The sequence below is a fragment of the Meles meles genome, chromosome 16 (genome assembly GCF_922984935.1).
Source record: "Meles meles chromosome 16, mMelMel3.1 paternal haplotype, whole genome shotgun sequence".
Classification (NCBI taxonomy): domain Eukaryota; kingdom Metazoa; phylum Chordata; class Mammalia; order Carnivora; family Mustelidae; genus Meles; species Meles meles.
In genome coordinates, this window is record NC_060081.1 from 37,901,848 (window position 1) to 37,925,351 (window position 23,504).

The following is a 23,504-nucleotide window of genomic DNA, read 5'->3' on the forward strand; positions in this document are numbered from 1 at the left end:
AGCTCATTCTGTCCTTTGAATAGGTAAAAATAGACCTCTTTGATTAGCACTATATTCCATTCTTACCAGAAGGCTTATTTTCATTATGAAATATTTTCTACAGACCAGAAAACCTTAGACATTTACAGAAGTCCTAAAGTACAATGAAATATGCCCCCATGTTTACCAACCAATGTATTTGTGACCCTTCCATGTGCTACCTACCTCTCCTCTACCCCAGAGATAATCTAGGTTATAGTTTCACTGCATGTATGTGTATTCCTAAAGCAGTATGTTTCAGTTTGCCTCTTTTTAAAAAATGTGTGTAGTTAGAATAATCTTCAGTGAGTTACTTTTTTCACTAACATTGTTTTAAGTTTCATCCATTCTAATACACATACGTATCTATAGTTTATTTTCACTGCTGTATAGTATTCTACTGTGTGACTACACCTATCATTAGAAGTTAAAAATGGTTTGTCTCTCTTTTTTGACTTTGCTATTATCTATAGAATATGATAAACATTCTTACCTGTGGAATTGCTGCCTTTTCCTTAATAATGTCAAATTGCCTTCCTGAGAAGTTAGGCCAGTTATTTCCTACCAGTAGGCTGTGAGAGTGCCTCTGCCCCACATCCTCTCTGACACTTGGATTATTAGATTTTTGTTTTGTTTTGTTTTGCCAATCAGGTATATATAAAATGATATCTCACTGTGGCTCTGATAATCCCTGATTTTTAGTGATGTTAAGCACTTTAACATCCATTCATAGTTTATGTTCTAGAAATGTTTATGTCTTTTGCCCATTTTTCCAATAGATTATTTGGTTTTTTTATTGATTTACAGGAGTTCGTTATCTATTCTAGACACTTAGCCTTGGTCAGTTAGGTGATACGAGTACTTCTCCCACTTTGTGCCTTGTAGCTTTATCTTCTTTCTGGTGTTCTGGCAAACAGTAGTTCTTACGTTGAATATGCTCAGATGTACCAGTCTTTCCCCTTATGGTTCATGTTTTTTGTTTCTTGTTTAATAAATTATTCCATATCCCAAGGTCACAAAGCATTTGGCCCATACTTTCTTCTAGAAGTTCTATATCACTTGGCGGTGGCTTTTTTTTTTTTTTTAATCTATGCAGAACTTTACTTCAAATGGAAAACTCTCTAATTTCTCCTTCTAAATTGCCTTTGCTTGGAATATATCTAGCAGTATCATAGCCCAGAACAGTGGGCACAAATCCCAGGCAATATATATATACTAGGTAGCAAGTAAGGTAAGGATGAACCTGACTCACACTCAAGGAGCATAGTGGGCTATGTGGTGGCCCCCAGAAAGGTATGTCTAATCCCAGAACCTGTGAATGTTAACTTATTTCAATAAGGGTCTTTGCAGTTATAAGTAAGTTAAGGATCTTGAGATGAGAAGATCATTCTGGATTATACAGGTAGGCCCTAAATCCAATGATAAGTGTCCTGAAAAGAGACACACAGAGAAGGGGGGGCAGTATGGCCAGAAAGCAGGGACAGGAGTGATGCAGTCACCTGGAGTCTCTGCAGGGAAGAAGGCCCTGCTGACGCCTTGATTTTGAACTTCTGGCCTCCCAGAACTGTGAGGAAATAAACTTCCGTTGTGTTAAGCCCCCCAGCTTGTTTTCCTTAAAAACAAACAAGCAAACGAAAGAACAGGAGGAGTTATTACAAAGAAGTTGAACGTCTTAAATAGCAGTCAACAAACACATAGCCTGAATAAGTAAAAAAAAAAATAATTAAAATGAAGTAATTGTTATTTTTCTGAATTTATAAAGTCAGCGTGGTCTGTGGGTATCAATGCAGCTTAAACCTATGACTCAGGTGGATTTTCAGACCTCTGTATAGTTCAGTCGCTTGCTTTTTCCTCACTGCTAGTTTAGCTCCCAACCTTGCATGGGATCCTGAACTTAATCCCATGGACCATAGAAATCAAGATACAATAGCCAAAAGCAGTAAAGGTTGGAAGACCTGGGTTCTGGTCCCAATTGCACCACCAAGTAACTGTGACTCTGGAAAAATCACTGGACTCCTCTGTGCTTCCACTTGCTGACCAGTGCTGTGGGGCCCATGGCACTCTCCTGGCTCACAGAGGCCTAACATAAAGGAGGTATGCTCGTCCTAAAGCCTGACACAGAGGCTCCTCCTACTTTATCCACTATGTTCTTTCTGGGAGAGGAACCTAGAAGCCCATGTTAAGGGAGGAAGGGGAACAGGCAGTCCACATCTGTGGTGCTTCTCCTGTATGCTGGAACCAGGGTTAAGGCTTCATTACACAATTGCATCTGATCCTCTGGGCAGCCCCAAGGGCAGGTGTCAGCATCGCTGCTTTACACACAAGGCAGCTGATGCTGGGGGCATTGGAGCAGCTTGCCCTGGGTCCCCCAGTGGGTGGAAAAGAGGACTGGAATTCCAACCTAGGCTTGTCTTCCTCCAAAAGGCAAGTTTCTTCCTCACATGCTCCTGTTGCTGTTTTGGAAAATAGAAGCAAATAATCATCAAAATAAAATTTGGGGAAGTTGGGTTTGGATTCTTGAGCTTTTGCTACCCAGCTGAATGTGTCTTGAGGGTCTCAGGAAGTTCTCTTGGAAGTTTTGGATAAAATGTAAGCAGCGAAGATATATAGCCTCTTCATTCAAGTAGAGAACATTGGTAAATGATAAAATTCTTAGATGACAACATAGACACAGCGGGTCACTGAAGAAGCTCTAGATAGTAATTTGAATGCTCTCTGAATAATCAAAGGGTAAATTTTCTCTTTAACAGCGTACTTTACTATGCGTGGTCTTGAATGAGATAGTAATTCAGGACAGCATTTAAGTTTTACATCTGTTAGCGGCCTTTTTAAGAGAACAGCAGGACAATAGCCAGTATGAAAACAGGTATTGAATGTGTGACCAGGTGCCTCTTTAGCCACCTGCCTTCAGCCAGAGGCGCTGACCATCCACTCCTGGCATTATTACAGCGTTTGGTTCACATCTTAACATGTCTTATGCCTGAGAAGAACCTTAGAAGCATTTTGATGTCTAAGTTATAAATGCCTTTTTTTTTTTTTAATATATATACAATGCAACCAGCCCTGAAGCCCTAAAGATGTTTGGGAAGAAAATGTCAGGTAATACTGCTCCTAACTGCCCTTGCTAATAGTTCTAATACATTCCGTTAAATCCCAGAGCTACGATTTTTAAGAGCCACTAAAAGAAATGATTTTTTGGCACCCTGAGCTCCTTCTCTGTTTCTAAACACTGCCAGGATTGGGGTGGTGTTTGTTTTCTTTTTGTCATGGTGTTTACATGCCCTGGCGTGGGCCACGAGTGAAAATGCATTTGGTGATCTCCTGGTCTCCCTGCAGTCCCTAATGGATGTTTGTCTAAATGACAACACCCAGTTTAGCGCTGTTAACGCTCCCGTGACAGCATAGGACCAGCCTGGAGGTGGGGGAGTGTGTGCTACATGTGACAGTTGGGGGCGTGAATGCGAGATCGGGAATCTTCTATGAGGTAAACACTCCTCCTCTAGTGTCTGGTTCTGGAAGCATCTTTTTGTGCTGTCTTCCATAGTGCCCTGTTTTAGGAGTCAGACCATAAATATTCATTGAGCCAGAGAACCTCAAAACTTGATTATCACCCCACTGTAACTGCAGCGCAGGACTTGCTCTTAGGCGCCCGGATTTCTCCAGCCTGACAAGGACAAGCTTCCAAACTGGCTAGTGTCATCCTGGGTGAGGATGATGGGCTGCTGTCTGAGGTCAGTCTACGGGGTATTATACATGGCATCTCTTTGTAGGGTTGCCTGTGAGCTCGATTAACATAGCAGCCACTCTTCCAGATACACGGCTTCCAAAGCATATTTAGCAAAATGCATCCGCACTTCTATTTTGTTCACCATTGTCCCGAGCACTGTATGTGGACGTGTTGGACGCAGTGGGGCCTTTCAGGAAACAGCAGGACCATTCTAGGCAGAGCATGACAGGTCTTTAGAGGGCTGCGCTGGCTCTAACCCGGGCCCTCAAGCAGACTGCGGCCTGAAAGGGGGAGCCATGAATTGCGCGTTGACAGCGGGCCACGGCTGTCCTAAGGCTCAGGTGGTTGTCAGCCATAAGTTTAGCTCAGCTCTTTGAGTAATTTGTCACGCCTCGCTCGGCCCCTGCTGGGCCAGCACGTGCCAGCTTAGTGTCAGAGAGCCTGTTCGCCAGACGGCCACTCAGGCCTAACGTCCTGCTGTTCCCTGGACCCGCGGCTCGCTGGGGCCGTGCTCGGAGGGCCGAGCTGCGCGACAGCCAAGTGCTGTGCAGAATAAGTGTGTTCATAATGAGACGTGAATGGCATTAGTGGGTCCCTCTAGAATTGGGCCTGAGAGGACGCCTCTCACTGTGGAAGTGCAGCAGCCTGTTCGTTCGTCAGGGAGTCACCCGGAGTTCAGCGTGCATTTAAGAAGCCAGTTCAGGCTCCCGCCACCCAGGCCTTCAGCTGTGGTGACCTTCTATATAACGCACTGAGAAGCCATCAGAGGGGTCACTTTTGACATCCTCAAATGCATTTTGCTTTTCTAAAGTTGCCTAGAGCGACCCTAAAGAGAAATTCTGAAAGCGAGCTGCCTAGCAGCTCTTTCCATGATGAAAGGCATGTCCTCTGTCCGTGCCATCCAACCCAGTAACACCAGCTCATGTGTGTATGTGGCTGCTGAGTGCTTGAAGTACAGCTAGTGGGACCCGGGAAGGGAATTGCTGGGTTTTATTTTTGTTTTGTTTTTTTTTTCATTTTAATTAATTTAAATTTAAATTTAGATAGCCACATGTGGCTCCCAGGTACCATGTTGGCCGGCAAGGCCCCAGGATGCCTCTGGTCTCACCCTGCAAAAACTCTTTCTCTGACTTTAAATAAAGGAAGAGAAAAAGGAAGGGCCTGCATTGGGAAATCTGTGTGCATCCTTGGACAAAAAGAAAATAGAAAAATATTTTCCTATCTTAAATCACATTCTTCCTACTGAAAGCTGATTAGAAAAGCATCATTTTCACCAACTTTTATTTGTGAAGAGGCCGTTTTGGAAAGATAGTTTTAAAATCCAGCGAGAAATACTAGAAATTACTTTGGCTCTTCCCAAGCAGCAAATAATGAACTGATTGATGGTGATCCATGTTCCCTGTGTTCCTGGAGAATTAGCATGATTTTCAAAATAACTCAAACACGTCTTTTAACTTTTGCATTGATAACTGGGAAGGGGAAAATGAGACGTCATGCCGACTTCCCCAAGTGTTAATTCATAAAGTCATACATGCGGGGCCTCCATCCGCTGTCGAATTGTTCTGACGTTATCCTGTTATTGGAAGTGCGTGATTCACCTTCTGAGGAAACAGAAGCCATACACAAAAGGGGAAGATTTGCTTTCTGCCCTGTGAAAGGCTGCCACACGCAGGGGTCCTATTAAGACAGCTGGAAAGTTGCTTCAGCGTGTTACGCTTGTAAGTTTTATTGGTGACTGGTTTTTGATTACACATTTGAATGCGTGTGTTCCAGACTGCAGTTTTAATTAAAAGGCAATAGTCTTTTCTTTTTTAAATTGCATTGTGCCCTCTCTGCTAGAGTCTCTCACTTATTAGCTCCTATTTTCTCATGCTCTAGCCCATCCTGGCTGGAGGCACTGGTGCCCTTTCTGAGCTTACCTTCCCGGCATCCCGCCTCCCTCTTCCCCAGGGAAGCACATCCTCTCACCTTTTTCTTTTTTTTTTTTTTTTTAACTGTATCACCAATTCCTGCTTTAAGCGTCAATTCATTCTCTAGGAGACTGAGAAGAACATTGTATATCCATTGACCCGGGAAGGGATGGTCCGACACTGTCCCACAGCCGGATGCCTCCGTTTTTGTTTGTTTGGCTCAAGCTTAACGACTTTTTGCTGTGTTTCTATAACCATTGATGTACATATTTTTCAGGAATGTTGCTGTTGGATGTAACCAAAGTCTGAGGGAGTTAGATCTCAATATCAGAATCTTACTGTTAATTCTGAGTCATATTTAATTCCCTGGCAGGATGGTAATGGACTTGCAAGGTACTTTTCTCCCCCTCCCCACTCACCCACGTCGAAGTTGCCTAACTGTATTCAAACCAAAGTGAGCTGCCATTGTTATGCATGTCATTCCACACGTGCGCTTGCTTCCTTGACTGGTGACTGCAGCTACGAAGAACGAGCTCTATACCTTGAAGCAATAATTCAGAACCACCGAGAAGTCATGACGTTTGAGGATTTTGCCGCCCAAGTCTTTTCTCCCTCGCCCAGCCCCTCCCTCGGTGGAACGGGTGAGTGTCTGCATTATTCTGCCCTCCCGCGCTTAGGACGCACTCGAGCAGCAGATGTACACCTGTTTTTCACAGATAAATGCTTGCAGATTTAAGAAGAGCATTCTCCCTCTGAATCAACTAATGAATATCAAAAGGAATGATGACATTCATTTTAATTTGTTTTGTATCCGAGCTGTTCACTCAGTGCTTTTCTTCAGCTATCCTGTTAACCCCCGAATCTAGCAAGGTTAATGAACTTTTTCTCAGTAATGTGCTCCAGTTCATTCAGGAGTGTGGGTTTCTTGCTGAGCTGGGAATATGTTGTTTAAAAGCGATGCCCAAATCAGTGCTTACTTATCAAAAAAGTGTTCCTCACAGTGGAAGCCGTTGCTACTAATGCTAAATGGGGATTATGCTGCCGAGATACTCGGGTCAGGGATTAATGCAAGAGAAATGGAAGGACAGTGTCCCCTGGTCCGTCATTACAGCAGAGCAGCGTGCAAGCTTTTCTCTCTGGAGTGGTCTGTGTCACATGGACAAGCTGCCGACCAGAGCAGCACCTGGCGTGGAACCTGTTTAGCAAATGGCTTTCAATCATCTTCATTTATTACGCCAATGGAAAATTTCAAAAATTTCCATGCATGTCTTTGTTTTTAGGTTTTACTCTTTTTATATTTCCAGTTTGGAAAAAAAAAATGGTTACTACCACTTAAACTGATTATATGATTACTGTGGGCTTTTTTTTTTCCCAAAGAATAGAATTACTTGTGAATTTCTGCATGTAATTACAGATTAATTGCCTTTCAGAGAGTAAATGGGATATTTAGTCAATGCATGTTGAAATTCTCAATGAGGGGCTTCCCTCTTCTTCCACCGGTGTAGACACAACTGTTAGCGTGCTTAATAGATTTCTAACCTGTGTCAATTGTCTCTGAACACCGCCTTACTTCTCCGATTCTGACTTGTTAACAAATATCTTACACACAAAGTGAAAAAAATTAAATTCAGTGAAATAAATCACTTACAAATAAAATCAGCCATGCATCATTGTTTAACATCGCTGGCTTCAATCCTTGCCTTCCCGAGCTTTGTTGGGAGATAAGAGGGAGAGGCTTGCTCTTGCACAGGCAGCCAGAAGCAGCAGGCAGAAGGCCTGAGAGATAAGCAAGCTGGCCGAGGTGCGGGAGCCCTGTGATTTACATAATCACGCCTCTGCTTCCTGGTGAGGCGTCAAGAAACACAGGGATGGCCTCTATTGATCTTTGTTGAACTGGAATACTAAACAACATGAGAAAGCTTATAACTTAAAGCTTTGATTAATGTTTCTTACATTAAAAAAAAGTAGAACAGCTGTGAATTGAATTCTTTTATACACTCTGCCAACATTCTATCTAAACCAAAAAAAAAAAAAAAAATCGGTTTCAAGGGAAATGAAGATTTCACACCACTCTGGCTAGAGGTTTAAAATCATTTCTAGTGTGTAGGTGAAAGAACATGAATGATCCATGGCAAAGCTAATTTTTTTTTTAAAGATCTCTTTCAGCTCTTTCTCATCCTCATGAGGTACTGGGGCTTAATTTTTCTGTGTTGTTGTTGGGTTGTTTTTTTGTTTGTTTTTTAACTCTTGAGAAAGCTTTTTGTTTCTTAAAATTAGAATAATAATAACTAGATACTGACATTCCTTAGCTGCTACATTCTTAAGGCTCCAGATTAAGATGTTCTTGAAACAAACATTGATGAACTTTGTTTCCTATGCATACTTAAGCATCTATATAAATTAATTTGATCTTTTTTAAAAGTTCACAATGACTTAAATCAATTCAAATGAGCCAGTGTGTAGGTAACATGTTAAGTGAGTCTCGAGAAGTGATTTGGGTTTTCCAAGACCTGCTCTTTGGAGGCAGTGGCTGACAGACTTCTTCAAGAGCATCACATTTGCCAAAGTCATGTAGCAGATAAGGGTCTGACAGCTCATGAGTGGGCACTGGAACCGGTACAAAGGGAACATGAAACCAAAGATGAGATATCAAGACAAATGCTGGGCTTCCTCTTTCCAAATTATTAGCATCTGGATGACATTTCACAATATTCAGGGTTTAGGGCATTCAGTGTTGAGTGATAAAATTTTGGGTACACATATCATGCCAATCCATGAATGTGATTTTAAGCCTGAACATCATGTTCTCTGTCACCACTTTGCATATATATGCCCGCAACAAAGATTAGGAAGGAACTAGGAAAGAACTTGATGTGCACTGAAATTTGGGGGCCATGCAGGGAGGGCAGAGCATTTCCAGACCATAAATAGGCATGTTTTCAGAAGCACATCCTCCTCTCCTTTCCCTGCCAGTTTTGCTTTTGAGGAATCCCTATCGGGCCTGGTACCACTTTTACAGATGAAAACATTTTTCATTTATTCAGTGTTAGCCCTATTTTCTTGGGACAAGTACAGTCAAACCCAGATGAGCCAGCTAGCTTACACTAAGAAACAGAGGTAGACTCTGCTCTTCCAAGCAGCAAGCCAACTGGAAAAATTGACCCTGAGCGGCTTAAGCCCCCACAATGCACTTAGGACCCAATCAGACCATCTCGGCCAGCAGTGCCATCAAAGCGGGGCCTTGGGCTCCTTCTCACATGCATATGCACAATCTGAGGAATTAGGGACTCCCAGGTTTCCTTTGTATCCTCCCTGCAAGGGGCTTTGTCGTTAATGCAGAGGGAGAATAACCTGAACGCTGTATTCCTTCCATACTGTATTTGTAGCAGCAAGCAGCCCCCTTTTCTAGAGGGAAGGCTTATAATATCAGCCCTGGAGTCCTACGCATAAGTAAGAAATGTGCTCAGTGGGAAGGGCTCATGCCCAAAGATGCTGCTGTTGGAAAATGCCTTCTCCTCGGACTCCCCCTGCCCCAGTGCTGTTGCTTGTCACCCAAGGAAGCTATAGAGGGCCACACTGGCCAAGTACACATGCTTCTCTTCATGATTCACTGTCAGCCACCCATGAAGATATCAGATCTTCAATAATTAGGCTCATGGGTGGGTACTCAGCTTTTTAAAAGGAAATTTTAAAAAATATATATTTTCCCAGTCAGAAAATGTTATTTTAAAACACCACCTACCTCATACCTCTTCTGTCCACTATCTGTACTGGTAATAATACTTAGTGTATGATAGGCATTTGAGCTGCCTTTCTCTTAGCCCTGTGGTTTGTGTTCCTTGTGATTTCTTCCCTCTTGGCTAACATTTTCTATAAGGTAGCCAGTGTGAAAATATTGGCCCCAATTAACACATACGTGTGTATGTGTGTCTGTGTGTTTGCATACATGTATATGTTTATGCATGTATATGCATGTGTCTAACACACACACACACATGCACTTTGGGGTGAGAGTCTCAGCTTGTGTTTTCATGCACGTTTCCAAGGAAGGGGGGTCGGCAGAGAGGCCTTCAAAGGGTTAACTGGAATGGGCGCCCTCGACTGCTGGGCGGGACTGATGTAATCACTGCAGCTCACAGCCAAGTGCATCTGTTCACCATGAGGTCATTCTTCTGCATGCTAATGATTTGGAAAATCAAGTCTAATGTTTGACATTATCGGAAAGGATATAAATAGTATAAATCTTTACTTTTTTGAAGCTGGTCTTATAAACAAGAGGAAAAACAAAAAAAACTTGAGCTTGAACCTGAGATTGCTCCCCACCCCCCGAACTGCTTTAAAGATTGTGTCTGGACCTTAAAACCTTGGAGGAATCCACTTGTGTCTGTTGATAAATGAATCCCCAAATCACTATTACAGTCACAGCTAGCAATTTGGTAGTGGAGGACTACAGGTATGTCGAATTTAATAACTAATTTTAAGAATTTCCAAGTGCCTTGGTCAGACCCTCATAAAGATTGACTTTTTCCAAAGAATGTCCCAAATCAAATTAAACAAGTTGTTTCCAGTATACGCAAATCAACGGTTTGCCGAACATGCCAACACTGATTTGGGTTCCTTTCTACTTTAATATTGCTGTGGGGAGCCAGCAGAGGGAGCACAAATCTTTGTTTATTTGTGAGCCCTACATAAACATGTTTGATTTCTCCAAGATATGGTCAGAAATACTTCCTCCTTCATGATAGGCCAGATTGTAAAGGTTCCAGGATTTAGAACAAGTGGGAGGAAATTCCTCAATAGGGCTCCACCAGATTCTGCCACTTTTAATGTAGGTCATATTTGAAGCTTAACCCAGATTAGTCTGAGTCGGTGTTAGGATGCTGCTGCCAGCGCTTCTCTTGTACCGTAAGCTTTCATCAGTCACACTCACGACATGCACGATGCCCTCTTGGAAAGGATTATTATGCTCACCTGCCTGATAAACAAGACTCCTGTAATTTCCTCCTACAACAAAATCAAATTAAGTTCATAGAGACTATCAGAAGACTCTGCCTGGAGTCACTGGGTCATTCTGGTGACCCTTCTAAGACTGCAGGTGTCCTGGTCCCAAAGTGAATCAGGCAAGTTGATGCTACACAAGCTCCTTTTATAATCCACCAGCCTTTGGCAAGAGGAGTAAAGCTACACCCCGCTTCTACTTGCCGGAGCCCTGAACCATACTCAGTGCTCACCTGTGCCAGGACATTGTAGGCTTGCCCATCTGCCCACAGATCCCACTGTGGCCAGTTTGCTGGCAGTTAGCCATCAGGTTGATCCCCAGACACTGTACAAGGTAGCCTTTAACTATAACCCCCCGAAAGATGACAAATTGCCCCCATTCATTGAGGGTGGTCATGTTACAGATTCATTCCATCTCTCTCTCCTACTCCCCTCTCTGCCCTCCTTTCTCTGTTCTTCCCTCCGTGTTAAAGTGTTCTTCATAAGGTTTTGATTGATAGCATTTCTAACGTATTCATCTTCCTCATAAATTTGCTGAAACCAGCAAAAGACATCATAGAATGTTCGAGGAAGCTTCAGGAGATATCAAGCCTAACCCCTTGCCATTGATTTTGAGTAGGCTGAAGACCAGGCCATGAATGGACAACTGAAGGCCATGGGCAAGTTGGCAGTGGGGCCCTCACCCCTTGTTCCATACTCTTTTCTTCCCAAAGTGGAGTCAGGTGTCAGTGACATCATCCAAGACTGAGATGGTTACCACCATCCCCTACTTCGTAAGCTGTCACCAAACATTGGCTGTCAGGCACATTGGTCACAGAGTTCCTAATCAGCCACTTTTAAGAATTTTTCAATGTCTAAAACCCATGTTGCCTCTGAGAGGAGAGAAGCGATACTAATTCGGTGTTTTTCCAACAGAGCTTGTTCAGGAAAGCTGTACCATCCTCTTGTTGTTTTTCAAAAAGTCCTCATAAGATGAGAATGAAGTTTGGGAAATGATAGTGCAAAGAATGTAAGCAGCAGAAGCTCAGATTACCAGAGCTGTCAGTATACACTGCTGTGGTTATTGATTACTTGGGTGACCAGTGATAACTTCACTGACCAGCACACCTGTGTCGTTGTGCCAGTCTGTGGGGTGGCCTCGTAGCTGTGGCTGCAAAACCCTCCCAGGGTCCTCTCATTCCCGCTTCTAACCAACCAGAGGGAACGGATGAGGGAACCGAAGCCCAGAATATATTCTGACTTCATGTAATGAACAAACACTCATCAGAGGCTTCCACATGCCCTGGCTACATCAGGCCCCAAGGGTTCAGACAGGCCATCCCAAGACCTAGAGGGGTTTCTGATATTCTGGGGGTGCTAGAAACACAGCCAGGACCTGGGCCCAGAGCCCATGCACCCACGCAGTGCTACCAAACCATAGAATAGCGGCAGATGGCAATAGCCCTCAGCTAAGCTTTAATCCTTCATACTCCATGGCCAGAGTTTGTAGTTTCCTCCCTTAGTATTTAATATAGCCCAGGCTTTCCTTCTTTTGCTTGTCTTCCTCACATACAGCCACCTCAGTCTCTCAGATTCCACTGTCTTTCTGTCCTCCTTGCTCAACACTAAGCAGAACCTTCTACCTGGCACCAGCCTCCCCAGCTGCCTTGAAGGCTCCTTGCAGGTAGGAGGGATTCCCCTGAGAAGGCTGGGTTCCGCAGCCAGATAGCTGGAGTCATCTGTGTTCCAGTGTGTGGCCTCAGCCCAGTTACCTGTCATTCTGTGGCTCAGCATGATTCTGTAAAATGGGTTTAATAAGAACCTTCCTTAAAGGGTATTCATAAGGATTCAGCAAATTAGTATGTGTAAAAAGAGATGAGCACGGTGCCTGGCACATGGGGACCCCTCAGCTAGTGTTTGCTGGGCTGCCATGCCCACATTTTTCCTCACTCCGTACTATGCAACCCTCTACCTCTTCCAGCCGGTCTTGCTTCTGCCTTCCTCCTAGAACATGTGCCTCCTGAGTCTTCCTTTCTCATCCTGGAATACACTGTTGCCTGTCCATTGGCCTGTCTCCTAGAAGGGGAGCACAGGCCAGGGACCCTGACTGTGGAAATGCCATTGCAGCACCCACCCTGTGAGGACAGTCCCATTCATCAGAGCCATGGCTGCTGACTTGTTATTCATGTTAGTTAAAGACCCAGATGAAAGCACAGAACTCCATTTAGATCATCCAGAAGTTTCCCTTAAATGTAAGTGCTATTTTATCACTGTCTATTCAAGAACTCAGGGCCACCTCCACTCAGCACCCTCAAAACACTTGATTGTAGCCAAGTGAGTGTTGCCACGTGGCCTCCGAACAGCTAACCACCCCACTCAATCCTTCCATCCCAGTAGTCCCTCACAGAGCCAGCTCAAATCTTCTATCCACATCACCAGCTCAATTCTGACCCCCTTTGCATATGACATATTTTTTTAAAAAATATATATAACTATTTATTTGAGAGAGAGAAAGAGAGCAGGGGTGAGGGACAGAAGGAGAGGGAAAGAGAGAATCTCAAGCAGACTTCCTGCTGAGCATGGGACCCGATCTCACAGACCTGAGCCAAAATCAAGAGTCAGATGTTCAACTGACTGAGCCACCCAGGCACCCCCATGATGTTTTGTTTTTTGTTTTTTTGGTTTTTTTACTAAAAATCTATTCTTCCTGAAAATGTGATAAAGCATCCATAGGATTTCTTTAAAACACCCATAATCCCATCGCCCAAGCCCACCTGCAAATCCCCGCTTGACCCTCCACCAGAGAGGTGTGTATCTTGGTCTGGGGTGTGGCCTAGGCATGAGGACTTCCTTTTAAAGACTCCTGAGGGCATTTTACTATGCAATCAGGACTGAGAAGCACTGTCAAGGCACTTCTGTAATGCTTGGCTCCTCATTTTAGTGCCATTTAACTTATCACTTCTATCTTCGTTTTTCTTAGCCTGTGTAAATCATGTGTGTGCCCGCGGGCATGTTTGTGTTCTAGCTATAATGCGGTAAATTCTTTAGAGAATGACCCATGTATGGCTTCTTTTTTAAAACATATGCAAGAGGAATACAACAGAAATGTGGATGGAAAGATTCAGACTGTTGCTTGTCTCCAGGTCACAGATGTGTGTGGGACCTGAGGCAGAGGCAGCACGAACTCCTATGATTGTGTTTGGAGGCTCCCTCCCTTCCTAGTCTCCTAGTGAGAGTGGACTGGTGATGAGCAAGCAATATGGCCAAAGCCTGGTGTGAGAAGGGGCGGGGGGCAGGGCCTGGGTACTCCACAGACCACATGATGCAGTTTGAATAACTGAAATGTGTTGCAGGATACTTTCATAAACAGTATTGTGGGTTTTAAAGAGAATTCTTCATTGCCCTGTTCAGCACCAGGTTTTGCTTCGTGCTTTTTCATCCCTTTTTCCCTCTTAAAATGCTTTTATTCTCCTCAGTGTCCACTCAGGGAGGGGGAAGAAAGAAAGGAGACAGACATTTGTTCCAACAAGAAATGATGGTACTCCCTGGACCATGGGGCCATCTCTGAATTGGCCCTGCCCTCTCCCACCCTTGGGACTGTGCTGAGCATCTTAAGGGAACATGAAGGCTCTAGAAGCTTCATTTTCAATGTCTCCCCTACCCTTCTGGAGCTTGCAGTCTTGTTAGGGAAAAGCAGGTATTTGAACTACTAAAACATGGCTACTTATGAGTAAGCACAGATGAGTTACCTCTCAGCGGTCACCACATATTAAAAAGATACAGTTCAAAGAAAGAAAGATGCAGTGAGCCAATGATTTGGGTCATTTGGGTTGAGATTTCCCTGAGATGAGCTGTGCCATCTACCTCCTAAGGCTGAAAGAGACGGGAAACTTACCTGATATGTATTAGATACACTACTAAGTCTTCCCGCCAGTCAATTTTCAACTTTCCCACATTGGCTAAGAATTGAGATGTCTGAGAACTGGAAGGCCATGGACAAGAAGAATAATATGAGGGATAGTCAATGTGGAAAGAGCACAGAGGAAGAAATGACTCCTTTCAGAGCCCGTGTAGGGACCCTCCTGCCCCTGGGGCTGGGACAGAGGTTAGGGTTATTCACAGATTCCCAGAAAAAGAAGTATTGACATCACATTTAAATTGTTCTTTGGAAGAACTTGAAGATGCTGCTTTTCTGTGAAATGCCACCTTCAGTTTAGTGCTGATTTCTCAGCCCTTACATGGCTTTAAATGCAAGTGGCATCTTCCTCCCTCCTTAACTGTTAATTATGGTTCCCGTGACACTTTCGCAGTTGCCAAGAGATAGCCGGCAGATACCAAGAATTTTTCTCCGAGACAATTTTTGGAAATTACTCTTAATTAATGCTTATTTCAAGTAATCTTCAAGATTTGTTTCAGAAGAACCTGGAGCTTTCCAACACCCCATGTTCATGTTCCTTGTGAACCACGGCTGTGATGGTCATGTTCTCCTAGTTCTAACAGGTGGAAGAGGTGCAAACCCAGCCGGTAGGGTGGGTTCCAGGAAAACTCCATGGTTTTGCTTGAGTTTCTATTTAGCAACAACTAAACCAAAGCAGAGGCCAAAGGGAAGCTCTCTTACCAGCATTTAAATCTGCTGATGGAAAAAAGAAAGAATATTTTATACTGTCCTTTTCCAGAAGGCTATATGATGATGACCAGGAAGTAAACCTCTGCATAGCATAATAGACAGAAAAGCTGGTTACTTTTCTCCAGTTAGCCTTCAAAGGCCCTCAAAAGGCCAGGGAGAAAAAAAAATCCCTAAAAAATGGGAAACATGCCAGTCAACTTCGTTTAAAAATAAATAAAATAAAAAACAGATTTACAGCTTGACATGGCCAAAATTCATTTCTCAGCACAGAAGAAACCTTACAACATCTCTGTAAAGAGTGTAAAGAAAAGGCAAAACGCTATTTTTCAGGCACTTCAGGAATATGAGACAATAAAATCCCAGATGCATAGAGGACACATCCTGTTGCCTATGTCCCTACACCAGGACCCTCCGGTGTCCCCCTCCACCATACCCCCCAGTGCTCAGCCATTACCTGTCGCAGCGTCCTCGGCCTACACGGTCACCCAGCCTGTCTCGTCTCTCCAGCAAGGTCGTCTGACCTTGGCATTGCCCAAGGTGAGGAAAGCCGCTGCAGGTCTTCCAGGACTCAGGTGGCAGGGTTCTGTTCCCCCCTCCCTGGTCTCAGGCAAAGCCACAGAGTGCAGGTTCTCCTGCCATGGCTGCTGAGATACGTCCGGGCAGACCCTGCAGCTGGTTTGCGTCCCAGAGCCCATGCGTGGTAGTTAGGGAAACCCTGCTTCCTAGCTCTGTCCCCAGGGCTTGGAGAAGCAGCTAGAGAAACAGCCTGACTCTGGTTAACGGCAGAGCCCTGTGTAACATCTGGGCATGCAGCATTCTGAGCCCAGGCTCTCCTGACCTGGGGATGTTGGGCCACTCAGCATCAGGGCAAGAGTCCCAGAGAAGGGGTGACCACAGAGAAGAAAGGAAGAAGCCAGAAATAGGGCTTCTCGGGTCACTGGGCTGACTCTGCTCTTTATTCCAATTACCCAAAGCTGGGGACTTGCCAGACACCATATTTAGATATTAAAACTCAGACCAACTCAAGTCCTGGGGACACGCACGTACCTTTGGTACAGCCTAGGTAGATGGGAACTATAGCTTCATTCCTCAGAACATCACCACATAAGTCAGAGACTTCAGACATTCGTTCCATAAATATTTACTGTGGACTAATGGAGAAGGTATAGAAATGGGCAAAACAGCAGCCCACCCTTCCTGAGGCTTATCTTTTAGATGAGTGAGGACGCTGGTCTCCTGTCAGGAGCTGTGGGGTGCCATTTAAAATGGGGGATGGGAGAGTGCCTGGCTGGTTCAGTGAGTTAAGTGTCTGCCTTCGGCTCAGGTCATGATCTCAGGGTCCTGGGATGGAGCCCCACATCGGGCTCCCTGCTCAGCAGGTCGTCTGCTTCTCCCTCTCCCTCTGCACCCCGCCCCCATTCATGTGCTCTCTCGCTCTCTCTCAAATAAAATCATTGAAAAAAATAAAATAAAATGGGCCTCACTGAGAAGGTGACATTTGAGGAGAGACTTGAAGGAAGTGAGGGAGCGAGCCATTTAAATCTTGGGGGAAAGCACTCCAGGCCAAGGGAGCAGCAAATGCAAAGACCCCAAGGCTGGTGCTTTTCTGGCACAACTAGGAACAATGAGGGGCCCAGGGTGATTAGAGTAAAGCCAGCAAGGGGGTGAGGAGGAGGAGGAAGGTCAGAACAGCCTCACAGGCCTAGAGAAAGACCTTGGCTGTTACTCTAGTGAGCTGGGCAGCTCCTGGAGGGTGTTAAGCAGTGGGGTCACATGGTATGATTCTTGATAAAACGATCACTCTGACTCCTGTGGGGAGGATATTCTAGGGGAGGGGCGGGAGGGAGGCTAGTCAGATAATATTTTGTTCCCATTTATTCCCATTCCCTGCTACACAGCAGGCACAGAATATATGTTGAGGAATGAACAAATGTTGTGATCCAAGAGATGTTACCCCGAACATTCTCCATGAGGCCACTAGTGGGGCCCCCAATGATGACCCCTTCCCCTGGTGCCACAGAATGCAGCCCTTAACTGGAACGGAACAGGTGAGGGGAGCGTGGTGACACCCATCTCTTGTAGGGGAAGATTTACATGGTGGGAGGAAGAAAGTGAAAAGGGGATAGGGTAGCGCTTTGACCTGCGGTCGCTTGTCCCTCACCTGCTTAAGATTCTCCTCCACCAGACTCACACCAGAATCCAGTGGTCAGGCTAGCATGGAGAATCATGGTAGATAACCATCCCCAGTGCACAGAAGACACATAAAAGGACTTGCATTGAGCCATAAGAGCTAGGATACAAGAGAGACGATTCCTTGGCATTGTTTTGCTCTGAGAAAAACAGTCTCTTGAACAATCGAGAGTAGTAAAGGCTCTTTACCTATATGCAGAAATCACATTGCTGCACACACTCCCCCCCAGTCTGCCCTCCACAGAGCAAGATTCATCTCTTTGGCAGTTTGGGAACTGAGGAGTGTTGGTTTTTTTTCATTATCAAGCGGCTGGTCATGTCGAGACCAGGCTCAGGGGCTTGGCCAAATGAGACTCTTTGCCCGTCCGGAGAGGTCCCCTGCTTTTGGGGGCCTGCTTGTGGCGGGGAGGGAGCCCTTCTTTTGTGGCAGAGGTAAAATGCTCCTCCCAAAAGTCCAAAAGGACTATTTTATAGGACTTCTGACCTCTACAGTGTGTCCAGTGGCAAATACACAGCCACTTCCACACAGATAACTGAGAAATGTAATTGAAAGTTACCAAAGTGTTGCCTGCCTTAGGAGGCAAATGAAAGACCACAGAAAGAATTCACATATAGAAAACATCTTAATTATGGAATAAAACTGCTTCCTTCCTGTCTGAAGACAACAGGGTGGCTTTCGTCAGTTTAACAACCAGACAGTCCCATTGTTTCTTTGATGTTTCCTCAGACACCGCAGACAGATACCTGGAACTCCCTGTCTTCCCTCAACTCGCCGCAGACAACACTGCTAAGTTTTTCTGAGCAGCTGATTATTAGAGAATGTATAAAGTTGTCCCAAGCTGCGCACAGAATCCTAGCGTGTCCTGAGGAGAATTACACTGTAGTCCTACCTCGCCACCCGAGGCCACTCCTGGGTGTTTAGGGGATGGATAAACTTAAGTTAGGATAAACCCTAGAGAACCTCGAAGGAAAGAGTAGTGTGTGGTCTGAGGGACAGACCCATTTTCTTTGCTCCGAGGACAGTTGGTTGAAAGTTTGTGGTGTGACACAGGAGAGTTGCTGCTGGCATCCGCTAGGTGACCCTGTCCCCCTTCCTCCCTGGGCATCCACGGGGTTGGGAGAGAACCTGATTCTTCCAAAACTTGTAGCTACTTCTGTTGTATCACTTTGGGAAAGGAAGTAACAGTGCTGCTGCCCAGATCGCCTTCTGTCCCTTTTTGCCATTTTTTCCAAACTGCATTATTGAGATTTAATTCACCTACCATATAATTCATCCATGTAAATCCTTTCATCAGCTGATGGACATTTGACTGTTCCTTCTTTTTGGCTGTTAGGAATATTGCTGCTATAAACTGTCTGTACTGTTTTGCCACTTTCTGAGATGTGAATTCAGTCTGGTACAGTGAACAGCCCTATCATGGCTAAAATGTAACCGAGATCTTTGTAGTCATGTTCTGTGAGATAGCAAGATGGTTTAGAAACCTCTGTCTCTGCAAAGGCCTGACAAGAAAAGCTGAAACCAAGATATTAATCTTAAATGTGTAATTTAGTTCAGTTTAGCCATGGAGCCATATAAGTACGTTATAACTGTGGAAGAAAAGAGAAGAGTGCTAGAGAACTCCATGGGCATCCCATCTGCTTGCTAAGCCCCTGCACAGGTGTGTATGCACGTGCAGACACACAGGACCTGCGCTCTCTACCTGCCTGCCTTTTGGTCCAGCTGTCCCAGCTTTCTCATTCAGAACCAAAGTTGATGGGCAAGACCAGTGACCAAAAAGAGGAAGCCCAGAGCCAGGGCCAGGGCCAGGACACAGCCACTGCTGCTGGGTTGGAAATACTGGAAGCCATCCTTGGGCCATTTGGAAATGTTAATTAAGCTGGCTAATTCCCACTGGTCTTGAGTTGCCAGTGTTGAGCTGAGCGTGTAGGCAGGCTTACCCCATCCATGGCTGCACCTGTTCCCTTCCTCAGAGCCATTCCAAGGGGTCTGAATAGCCCAGACAGCTCTCTGATCTCCCACTCTGTCCACCTTCCTGCTGGGAGGATACTTAGTGTGTGCCTGAAGCTGGACCCGCGGTCCACTGTCTCTCTCCCTCAGCCATGCCAGCTCTCAAAACCAGTCCCTTCCCTAATTATCTTGAACCAGTTCATCATTTTCCACACTGACTGTTCAGTAACAAGGACCCAAGGAGGAGAAGCCACTTTTCCTGTCTGACTCTGCCCAGTGTCATCCCAGGTGGCAGTCCCGGATGGCAGCCTTTCCTCGGAGATGAGACGCTCCATTCAAATCCTTGTTCTTCCACTCTCCCGGTGAGGCCTGCCCGAGAACATAAGCCCCAAAAAGACCACAAGGCAGAGCTGTGTGGAACACAGCTCATCTCCAATCAAGACCATTGTTTCCTGTGTTGTAGCAAATCCTCATTGATATCTGGAGTAGCCGAGAAGCTGCAAGAGGCCCATGAAGCAGGACATCTTTCTCTACGAGTGGCTTCTGGATTCTCCACTCAGCGCCACCAAGCACCTGCATTTTAGCCCCTTGGCGTGTCCTGACACGCAAGGCTTCTCTCCAGAGGGGCCTCACTCTCCTGCTCTTAGAAGCGAACAGAGTCTCTCCCACCCAGTGTGGCTCCAGTCCCCACTGCAGAGGTCCCCAAGACATTTGGATTTCCTCCTTTGTCTCCTCCTCCCAAAACACCAGAAATCCCAGGTATTTGTTTAATTGCCATACCTATATCTGGGCTTTCAGCGTATAAAAAATAAGATCTTGCTGCCCACCCAAGGGGTGGTAACACTCTGCTAGGATGCAGGCCACAGCTCAGCCACCAAAGCCCCCCACAGGCAGGAGCTTCATCTGCTTTGTTCATGGCTGTAACCAAGAGCCTGGAACAGAACCTGACACATCTCAGGTGCCCAGTTGATGAAAAGATGAAGTAATTATGCTCTGTATCTCTCCCACATCCCCCTAAGCATCACGCACCTCCTGTTTTCTTCCTGTCCCTCCTCTCCACGCCCTGTGTGCTCTCTTCTGGTGCCTTCCAACGCTGCCCAGGCTAGCTGGTACCTCATGCTCACCCCCAGGGACGTATCAGGAAGCTGACAGCCTACTCCTCTGTTCCAAGTGCAGGCCCCTGCCCTTCAGTAGCACTGCCTGTGTGTCAAGGGCAAGTGACATTTGAGCCCCACGGAATAATTAAGGCAGCCCCCAACTGTCTCTGTCTTTGCATCTCCTTAACTCACCCATGGACTGGCAGTTGCTGAGACATTCTGTTTGGTCCAGCACACCACACCAGGCTGCATCTGGGGACGCACTGGGGAGAGGAGCAAACCAGTCCTCATCAGCAATTACAAACAAGTCATCCATTGTTAGCGGCGCCATCTGCTTTCTTGGTACGCCCAGCATAACCAGCGCTGAAGAGGCTGCAGCGGAGGGAGGCCAGGGAGTCCCTTCATGAAGAGACCCTTTGCTCACACTGGATAGGGTAGGTAGCGTGGGGCTACCCTACCCTGAAAAGCTGGGCCTCCCGAACTGAAGGAAGAGAGATGTTGTACGCCTGCCATTTTCTGTGCACAGAAATGGGCGCCACACTGTGCACAGCACAGTGCATTGGGAGAAAGCAGGAAATCGAGATCATCGTGTTATCCAGGATCTGTGGAAAACATTCTAGTCTGTTACCAGCAATCAGCACAGTTGCAAGCACTCCTCTGGGCTAGAGCACTATCAACGTATAAAGAAGGAGCAGGCTATTTATCCTGAAATTCCTAACCCCAAATAATTCTGCAGAGGGGATGAATTTTCAGCAGATTGTAGAGGTGCACATTTCTTCTGGAGAACCCCACTTAACAGTATGTCAGTGGTCCTTCTTTCAGCCTTGTGAACCACCATCTTAGAATCTGGCCCTGCTCCCTGTGCCAACCTTGGCAGGCAGGATCAACAGACAATCCAAGTTTACAACTGCGGCTGAGCAGACAGCAGTCTGTGTCACCGATGAATGTCCTTTGTCCAGATTTGGTGGTGGTCTAGTGACACTGAATTCAGGACTAGCATGGGGGTTGGGGTGAGAAGCTATGCCTGGTAGAGAATGAGGCTGAGGACTTGCTAAGGGAAACCGACTAGGAAATATACTGTCTATGGGAGGGGTGGGGGGAATTAAGAAAACCTGTCACCAAGTCCATAAAACTCAGATCCTGTCTCGGGGTCATCTTGACTACTGAGATCCTCCTGCTCTGCGCGGGAGGGTGAGCTTGCAGTCTGATCTCACCACAGCAGGGCCCCCTTCCCAGCTTCCTGCTATGCAGCAGGCTGCCTGCCTCCTCCCTGGGGACTGTCACATCACCGTTGACACTAGTACTGAACTAACACACTGTGTACACCTCAGAAACCTGTGAAATGAAATGAAGAGGCACGCAAACTTGCACACTTAGAGCCTAGCAAGTATTTTTTTTTCAGGTCATCCACTGAATTCCAAATGCTCCTCTTGAACATTCTTATTTTTGATGTATTTTCGACCAAATTAGTCTGCAGATAAGGGGTGACAGGAAAAGGGGCCTGTGGTCAGTGCCGCCTGGTGCCCATGGAGCTCCCAGCAGCGTCTACACAACACATCCTCGGAACACTATTGTCTCTCTGATTTCACATCTATAAATGTGATGGCAGCTAGAATTCTGTCTTGCCAAGGAGAATTTTAAGTGACTTTTCAGTTCGTAATGATCTCCAAAGCTGTGACAACACCCAAGCAGCACAGGAATAAATGTATTATTAGCACTGTGTTCATTATCAGGTTGGGCTGTGGGTGGACTGGGCTTGTATTCATTTGATTTCATGTTCTCTCCTTTCAGATTAAAATATGTAAAGGTCTCATTGCGATGTTTGAGCAAGGTAAGACTGAGGCTTGGGATTTGCCCAGCCACCGTGCTCTCTGGGAGGGGTCCATGAATTCACTAACCTGCCTCCATGCAGGGCTAACCCCTTGCTGAAATGTCTCCTCGAGTGCCTGCTGCCTCCCACCTTCCCTCCCGAGGGGCCCTGCCCACGCTTCTGCCCCTGCATGTCTGTGCTGCCCGGGGAAACCCAGCCTCGCCTTTCTTCTGCCCGTGCGCTCTGCGGGGAATCCGACACCAACACCTGCCATCCCAGAAAATGTCTTTGTCACCCGCCCTTTTGTGTGCGGGGCCACGGGGAGCCCGTGGCCCCGGGGCCGCCCCCTTTTTTGTTGCCCAAGCCAGGAGGAGCAGGATGTTGAGATGGGCCGATAAGATGTGGCACGTGCTGGGCCGGCCTTTGACCGCTCGCCTTAATGGGCGCCTCCGAGGCCTCTGTGCAGGGAGGGCAGGTTGTCTGGGGGGCTGTTGAATGGAACAGCTGGGGGAGGAAGAACAGACAAAAGCTGGGGGAACACAGAGGGTGGAGAACCCAGGGATGGGCTGCAGTTGAGGACCCAGAGGGCAGGCTGGCTGCAGCAGGTGTGACCTCCATGGGCTTCTCCTTTCCGCCCTGGCTCTGGGGTCCAGGCCAGTCCCGGTGCCACCTTGTGGCAATGCCGGCCGGAGGCAGCCAGGGCTGCACCGACTCGTGGGCTCACAGGTGGAAGGGAGATCAGATGGTGATGATGTTCACAATAATACGAGAGGACACTAGTGAGCTGTCATTTATTAACCATGTCACCACAGAGGAACGCATGGCACAGGTGCCCGTCACCGTCTCAGGAGCTACGCAGATGGAATGTTAGCATCTAGACTTGTGGGTTCATCCACAGCATCACCCTCCTCCACCTGCAGGGCAGATGAGCAGCCCCTGCCACAGCGAGCCAACCCTGCAGTCCAGCAGCTCTTTCTTGTGCCCTCAGCTACAGCTTTGGCTCAGTCCCAGAACTGTTCCAAACCAGGCCCGCTGGCTTGAGCCCCCAGAGGCAATGTGCCCCCACCAACCCCAGTGCTCGTGGTGGGTGGAGGAGAGCGGGGCTATCCAGTGCTCTCCAGAGTGGGGGCCTCCTGCAGAAGTCTTTATGGGCTGAGACCCCATATGCATGCGTCCTCTCCCACCCCTACTACAGAGCAG

The 23,504-nt window shown here is 46.4% G+C and overlaps 1 protein-coding gene across 3 annotated transcripts in view; it reads left to right on the top strand.

Moving 5' to 3' along the window:
* RALGAPA2 (Ral GTPase activating protein catalytic subunit alpha 2) overlaps nucleotides 1-23,504 on the top strand; it is a 321,503-nt gene that overhangs the window by 292,386 nt on the left and 5,613 nt on the right. For all 3 annotated transcript variants that reach the window (XM_045981825.1, XM_045981826.1, XM_045981827.1), the window contains 2 exons: nucleotides 6,175-6,296; nucleotides 22,286-22,325. In XM_045981825.1, the coding sequence (XP_045837781.1) occupies nucleotides 6,175-6,296; nucleotides 22,286-22,290 (127 nt within the window). In that variant the 3' untranslated portion in view covers nucleotides 22,291-22,325. The remainder of the gene's footprint in view (nucleotides 1-6,174; nucleotides 6,297-22,285; nucleotides 22,326-23,504) is intronic.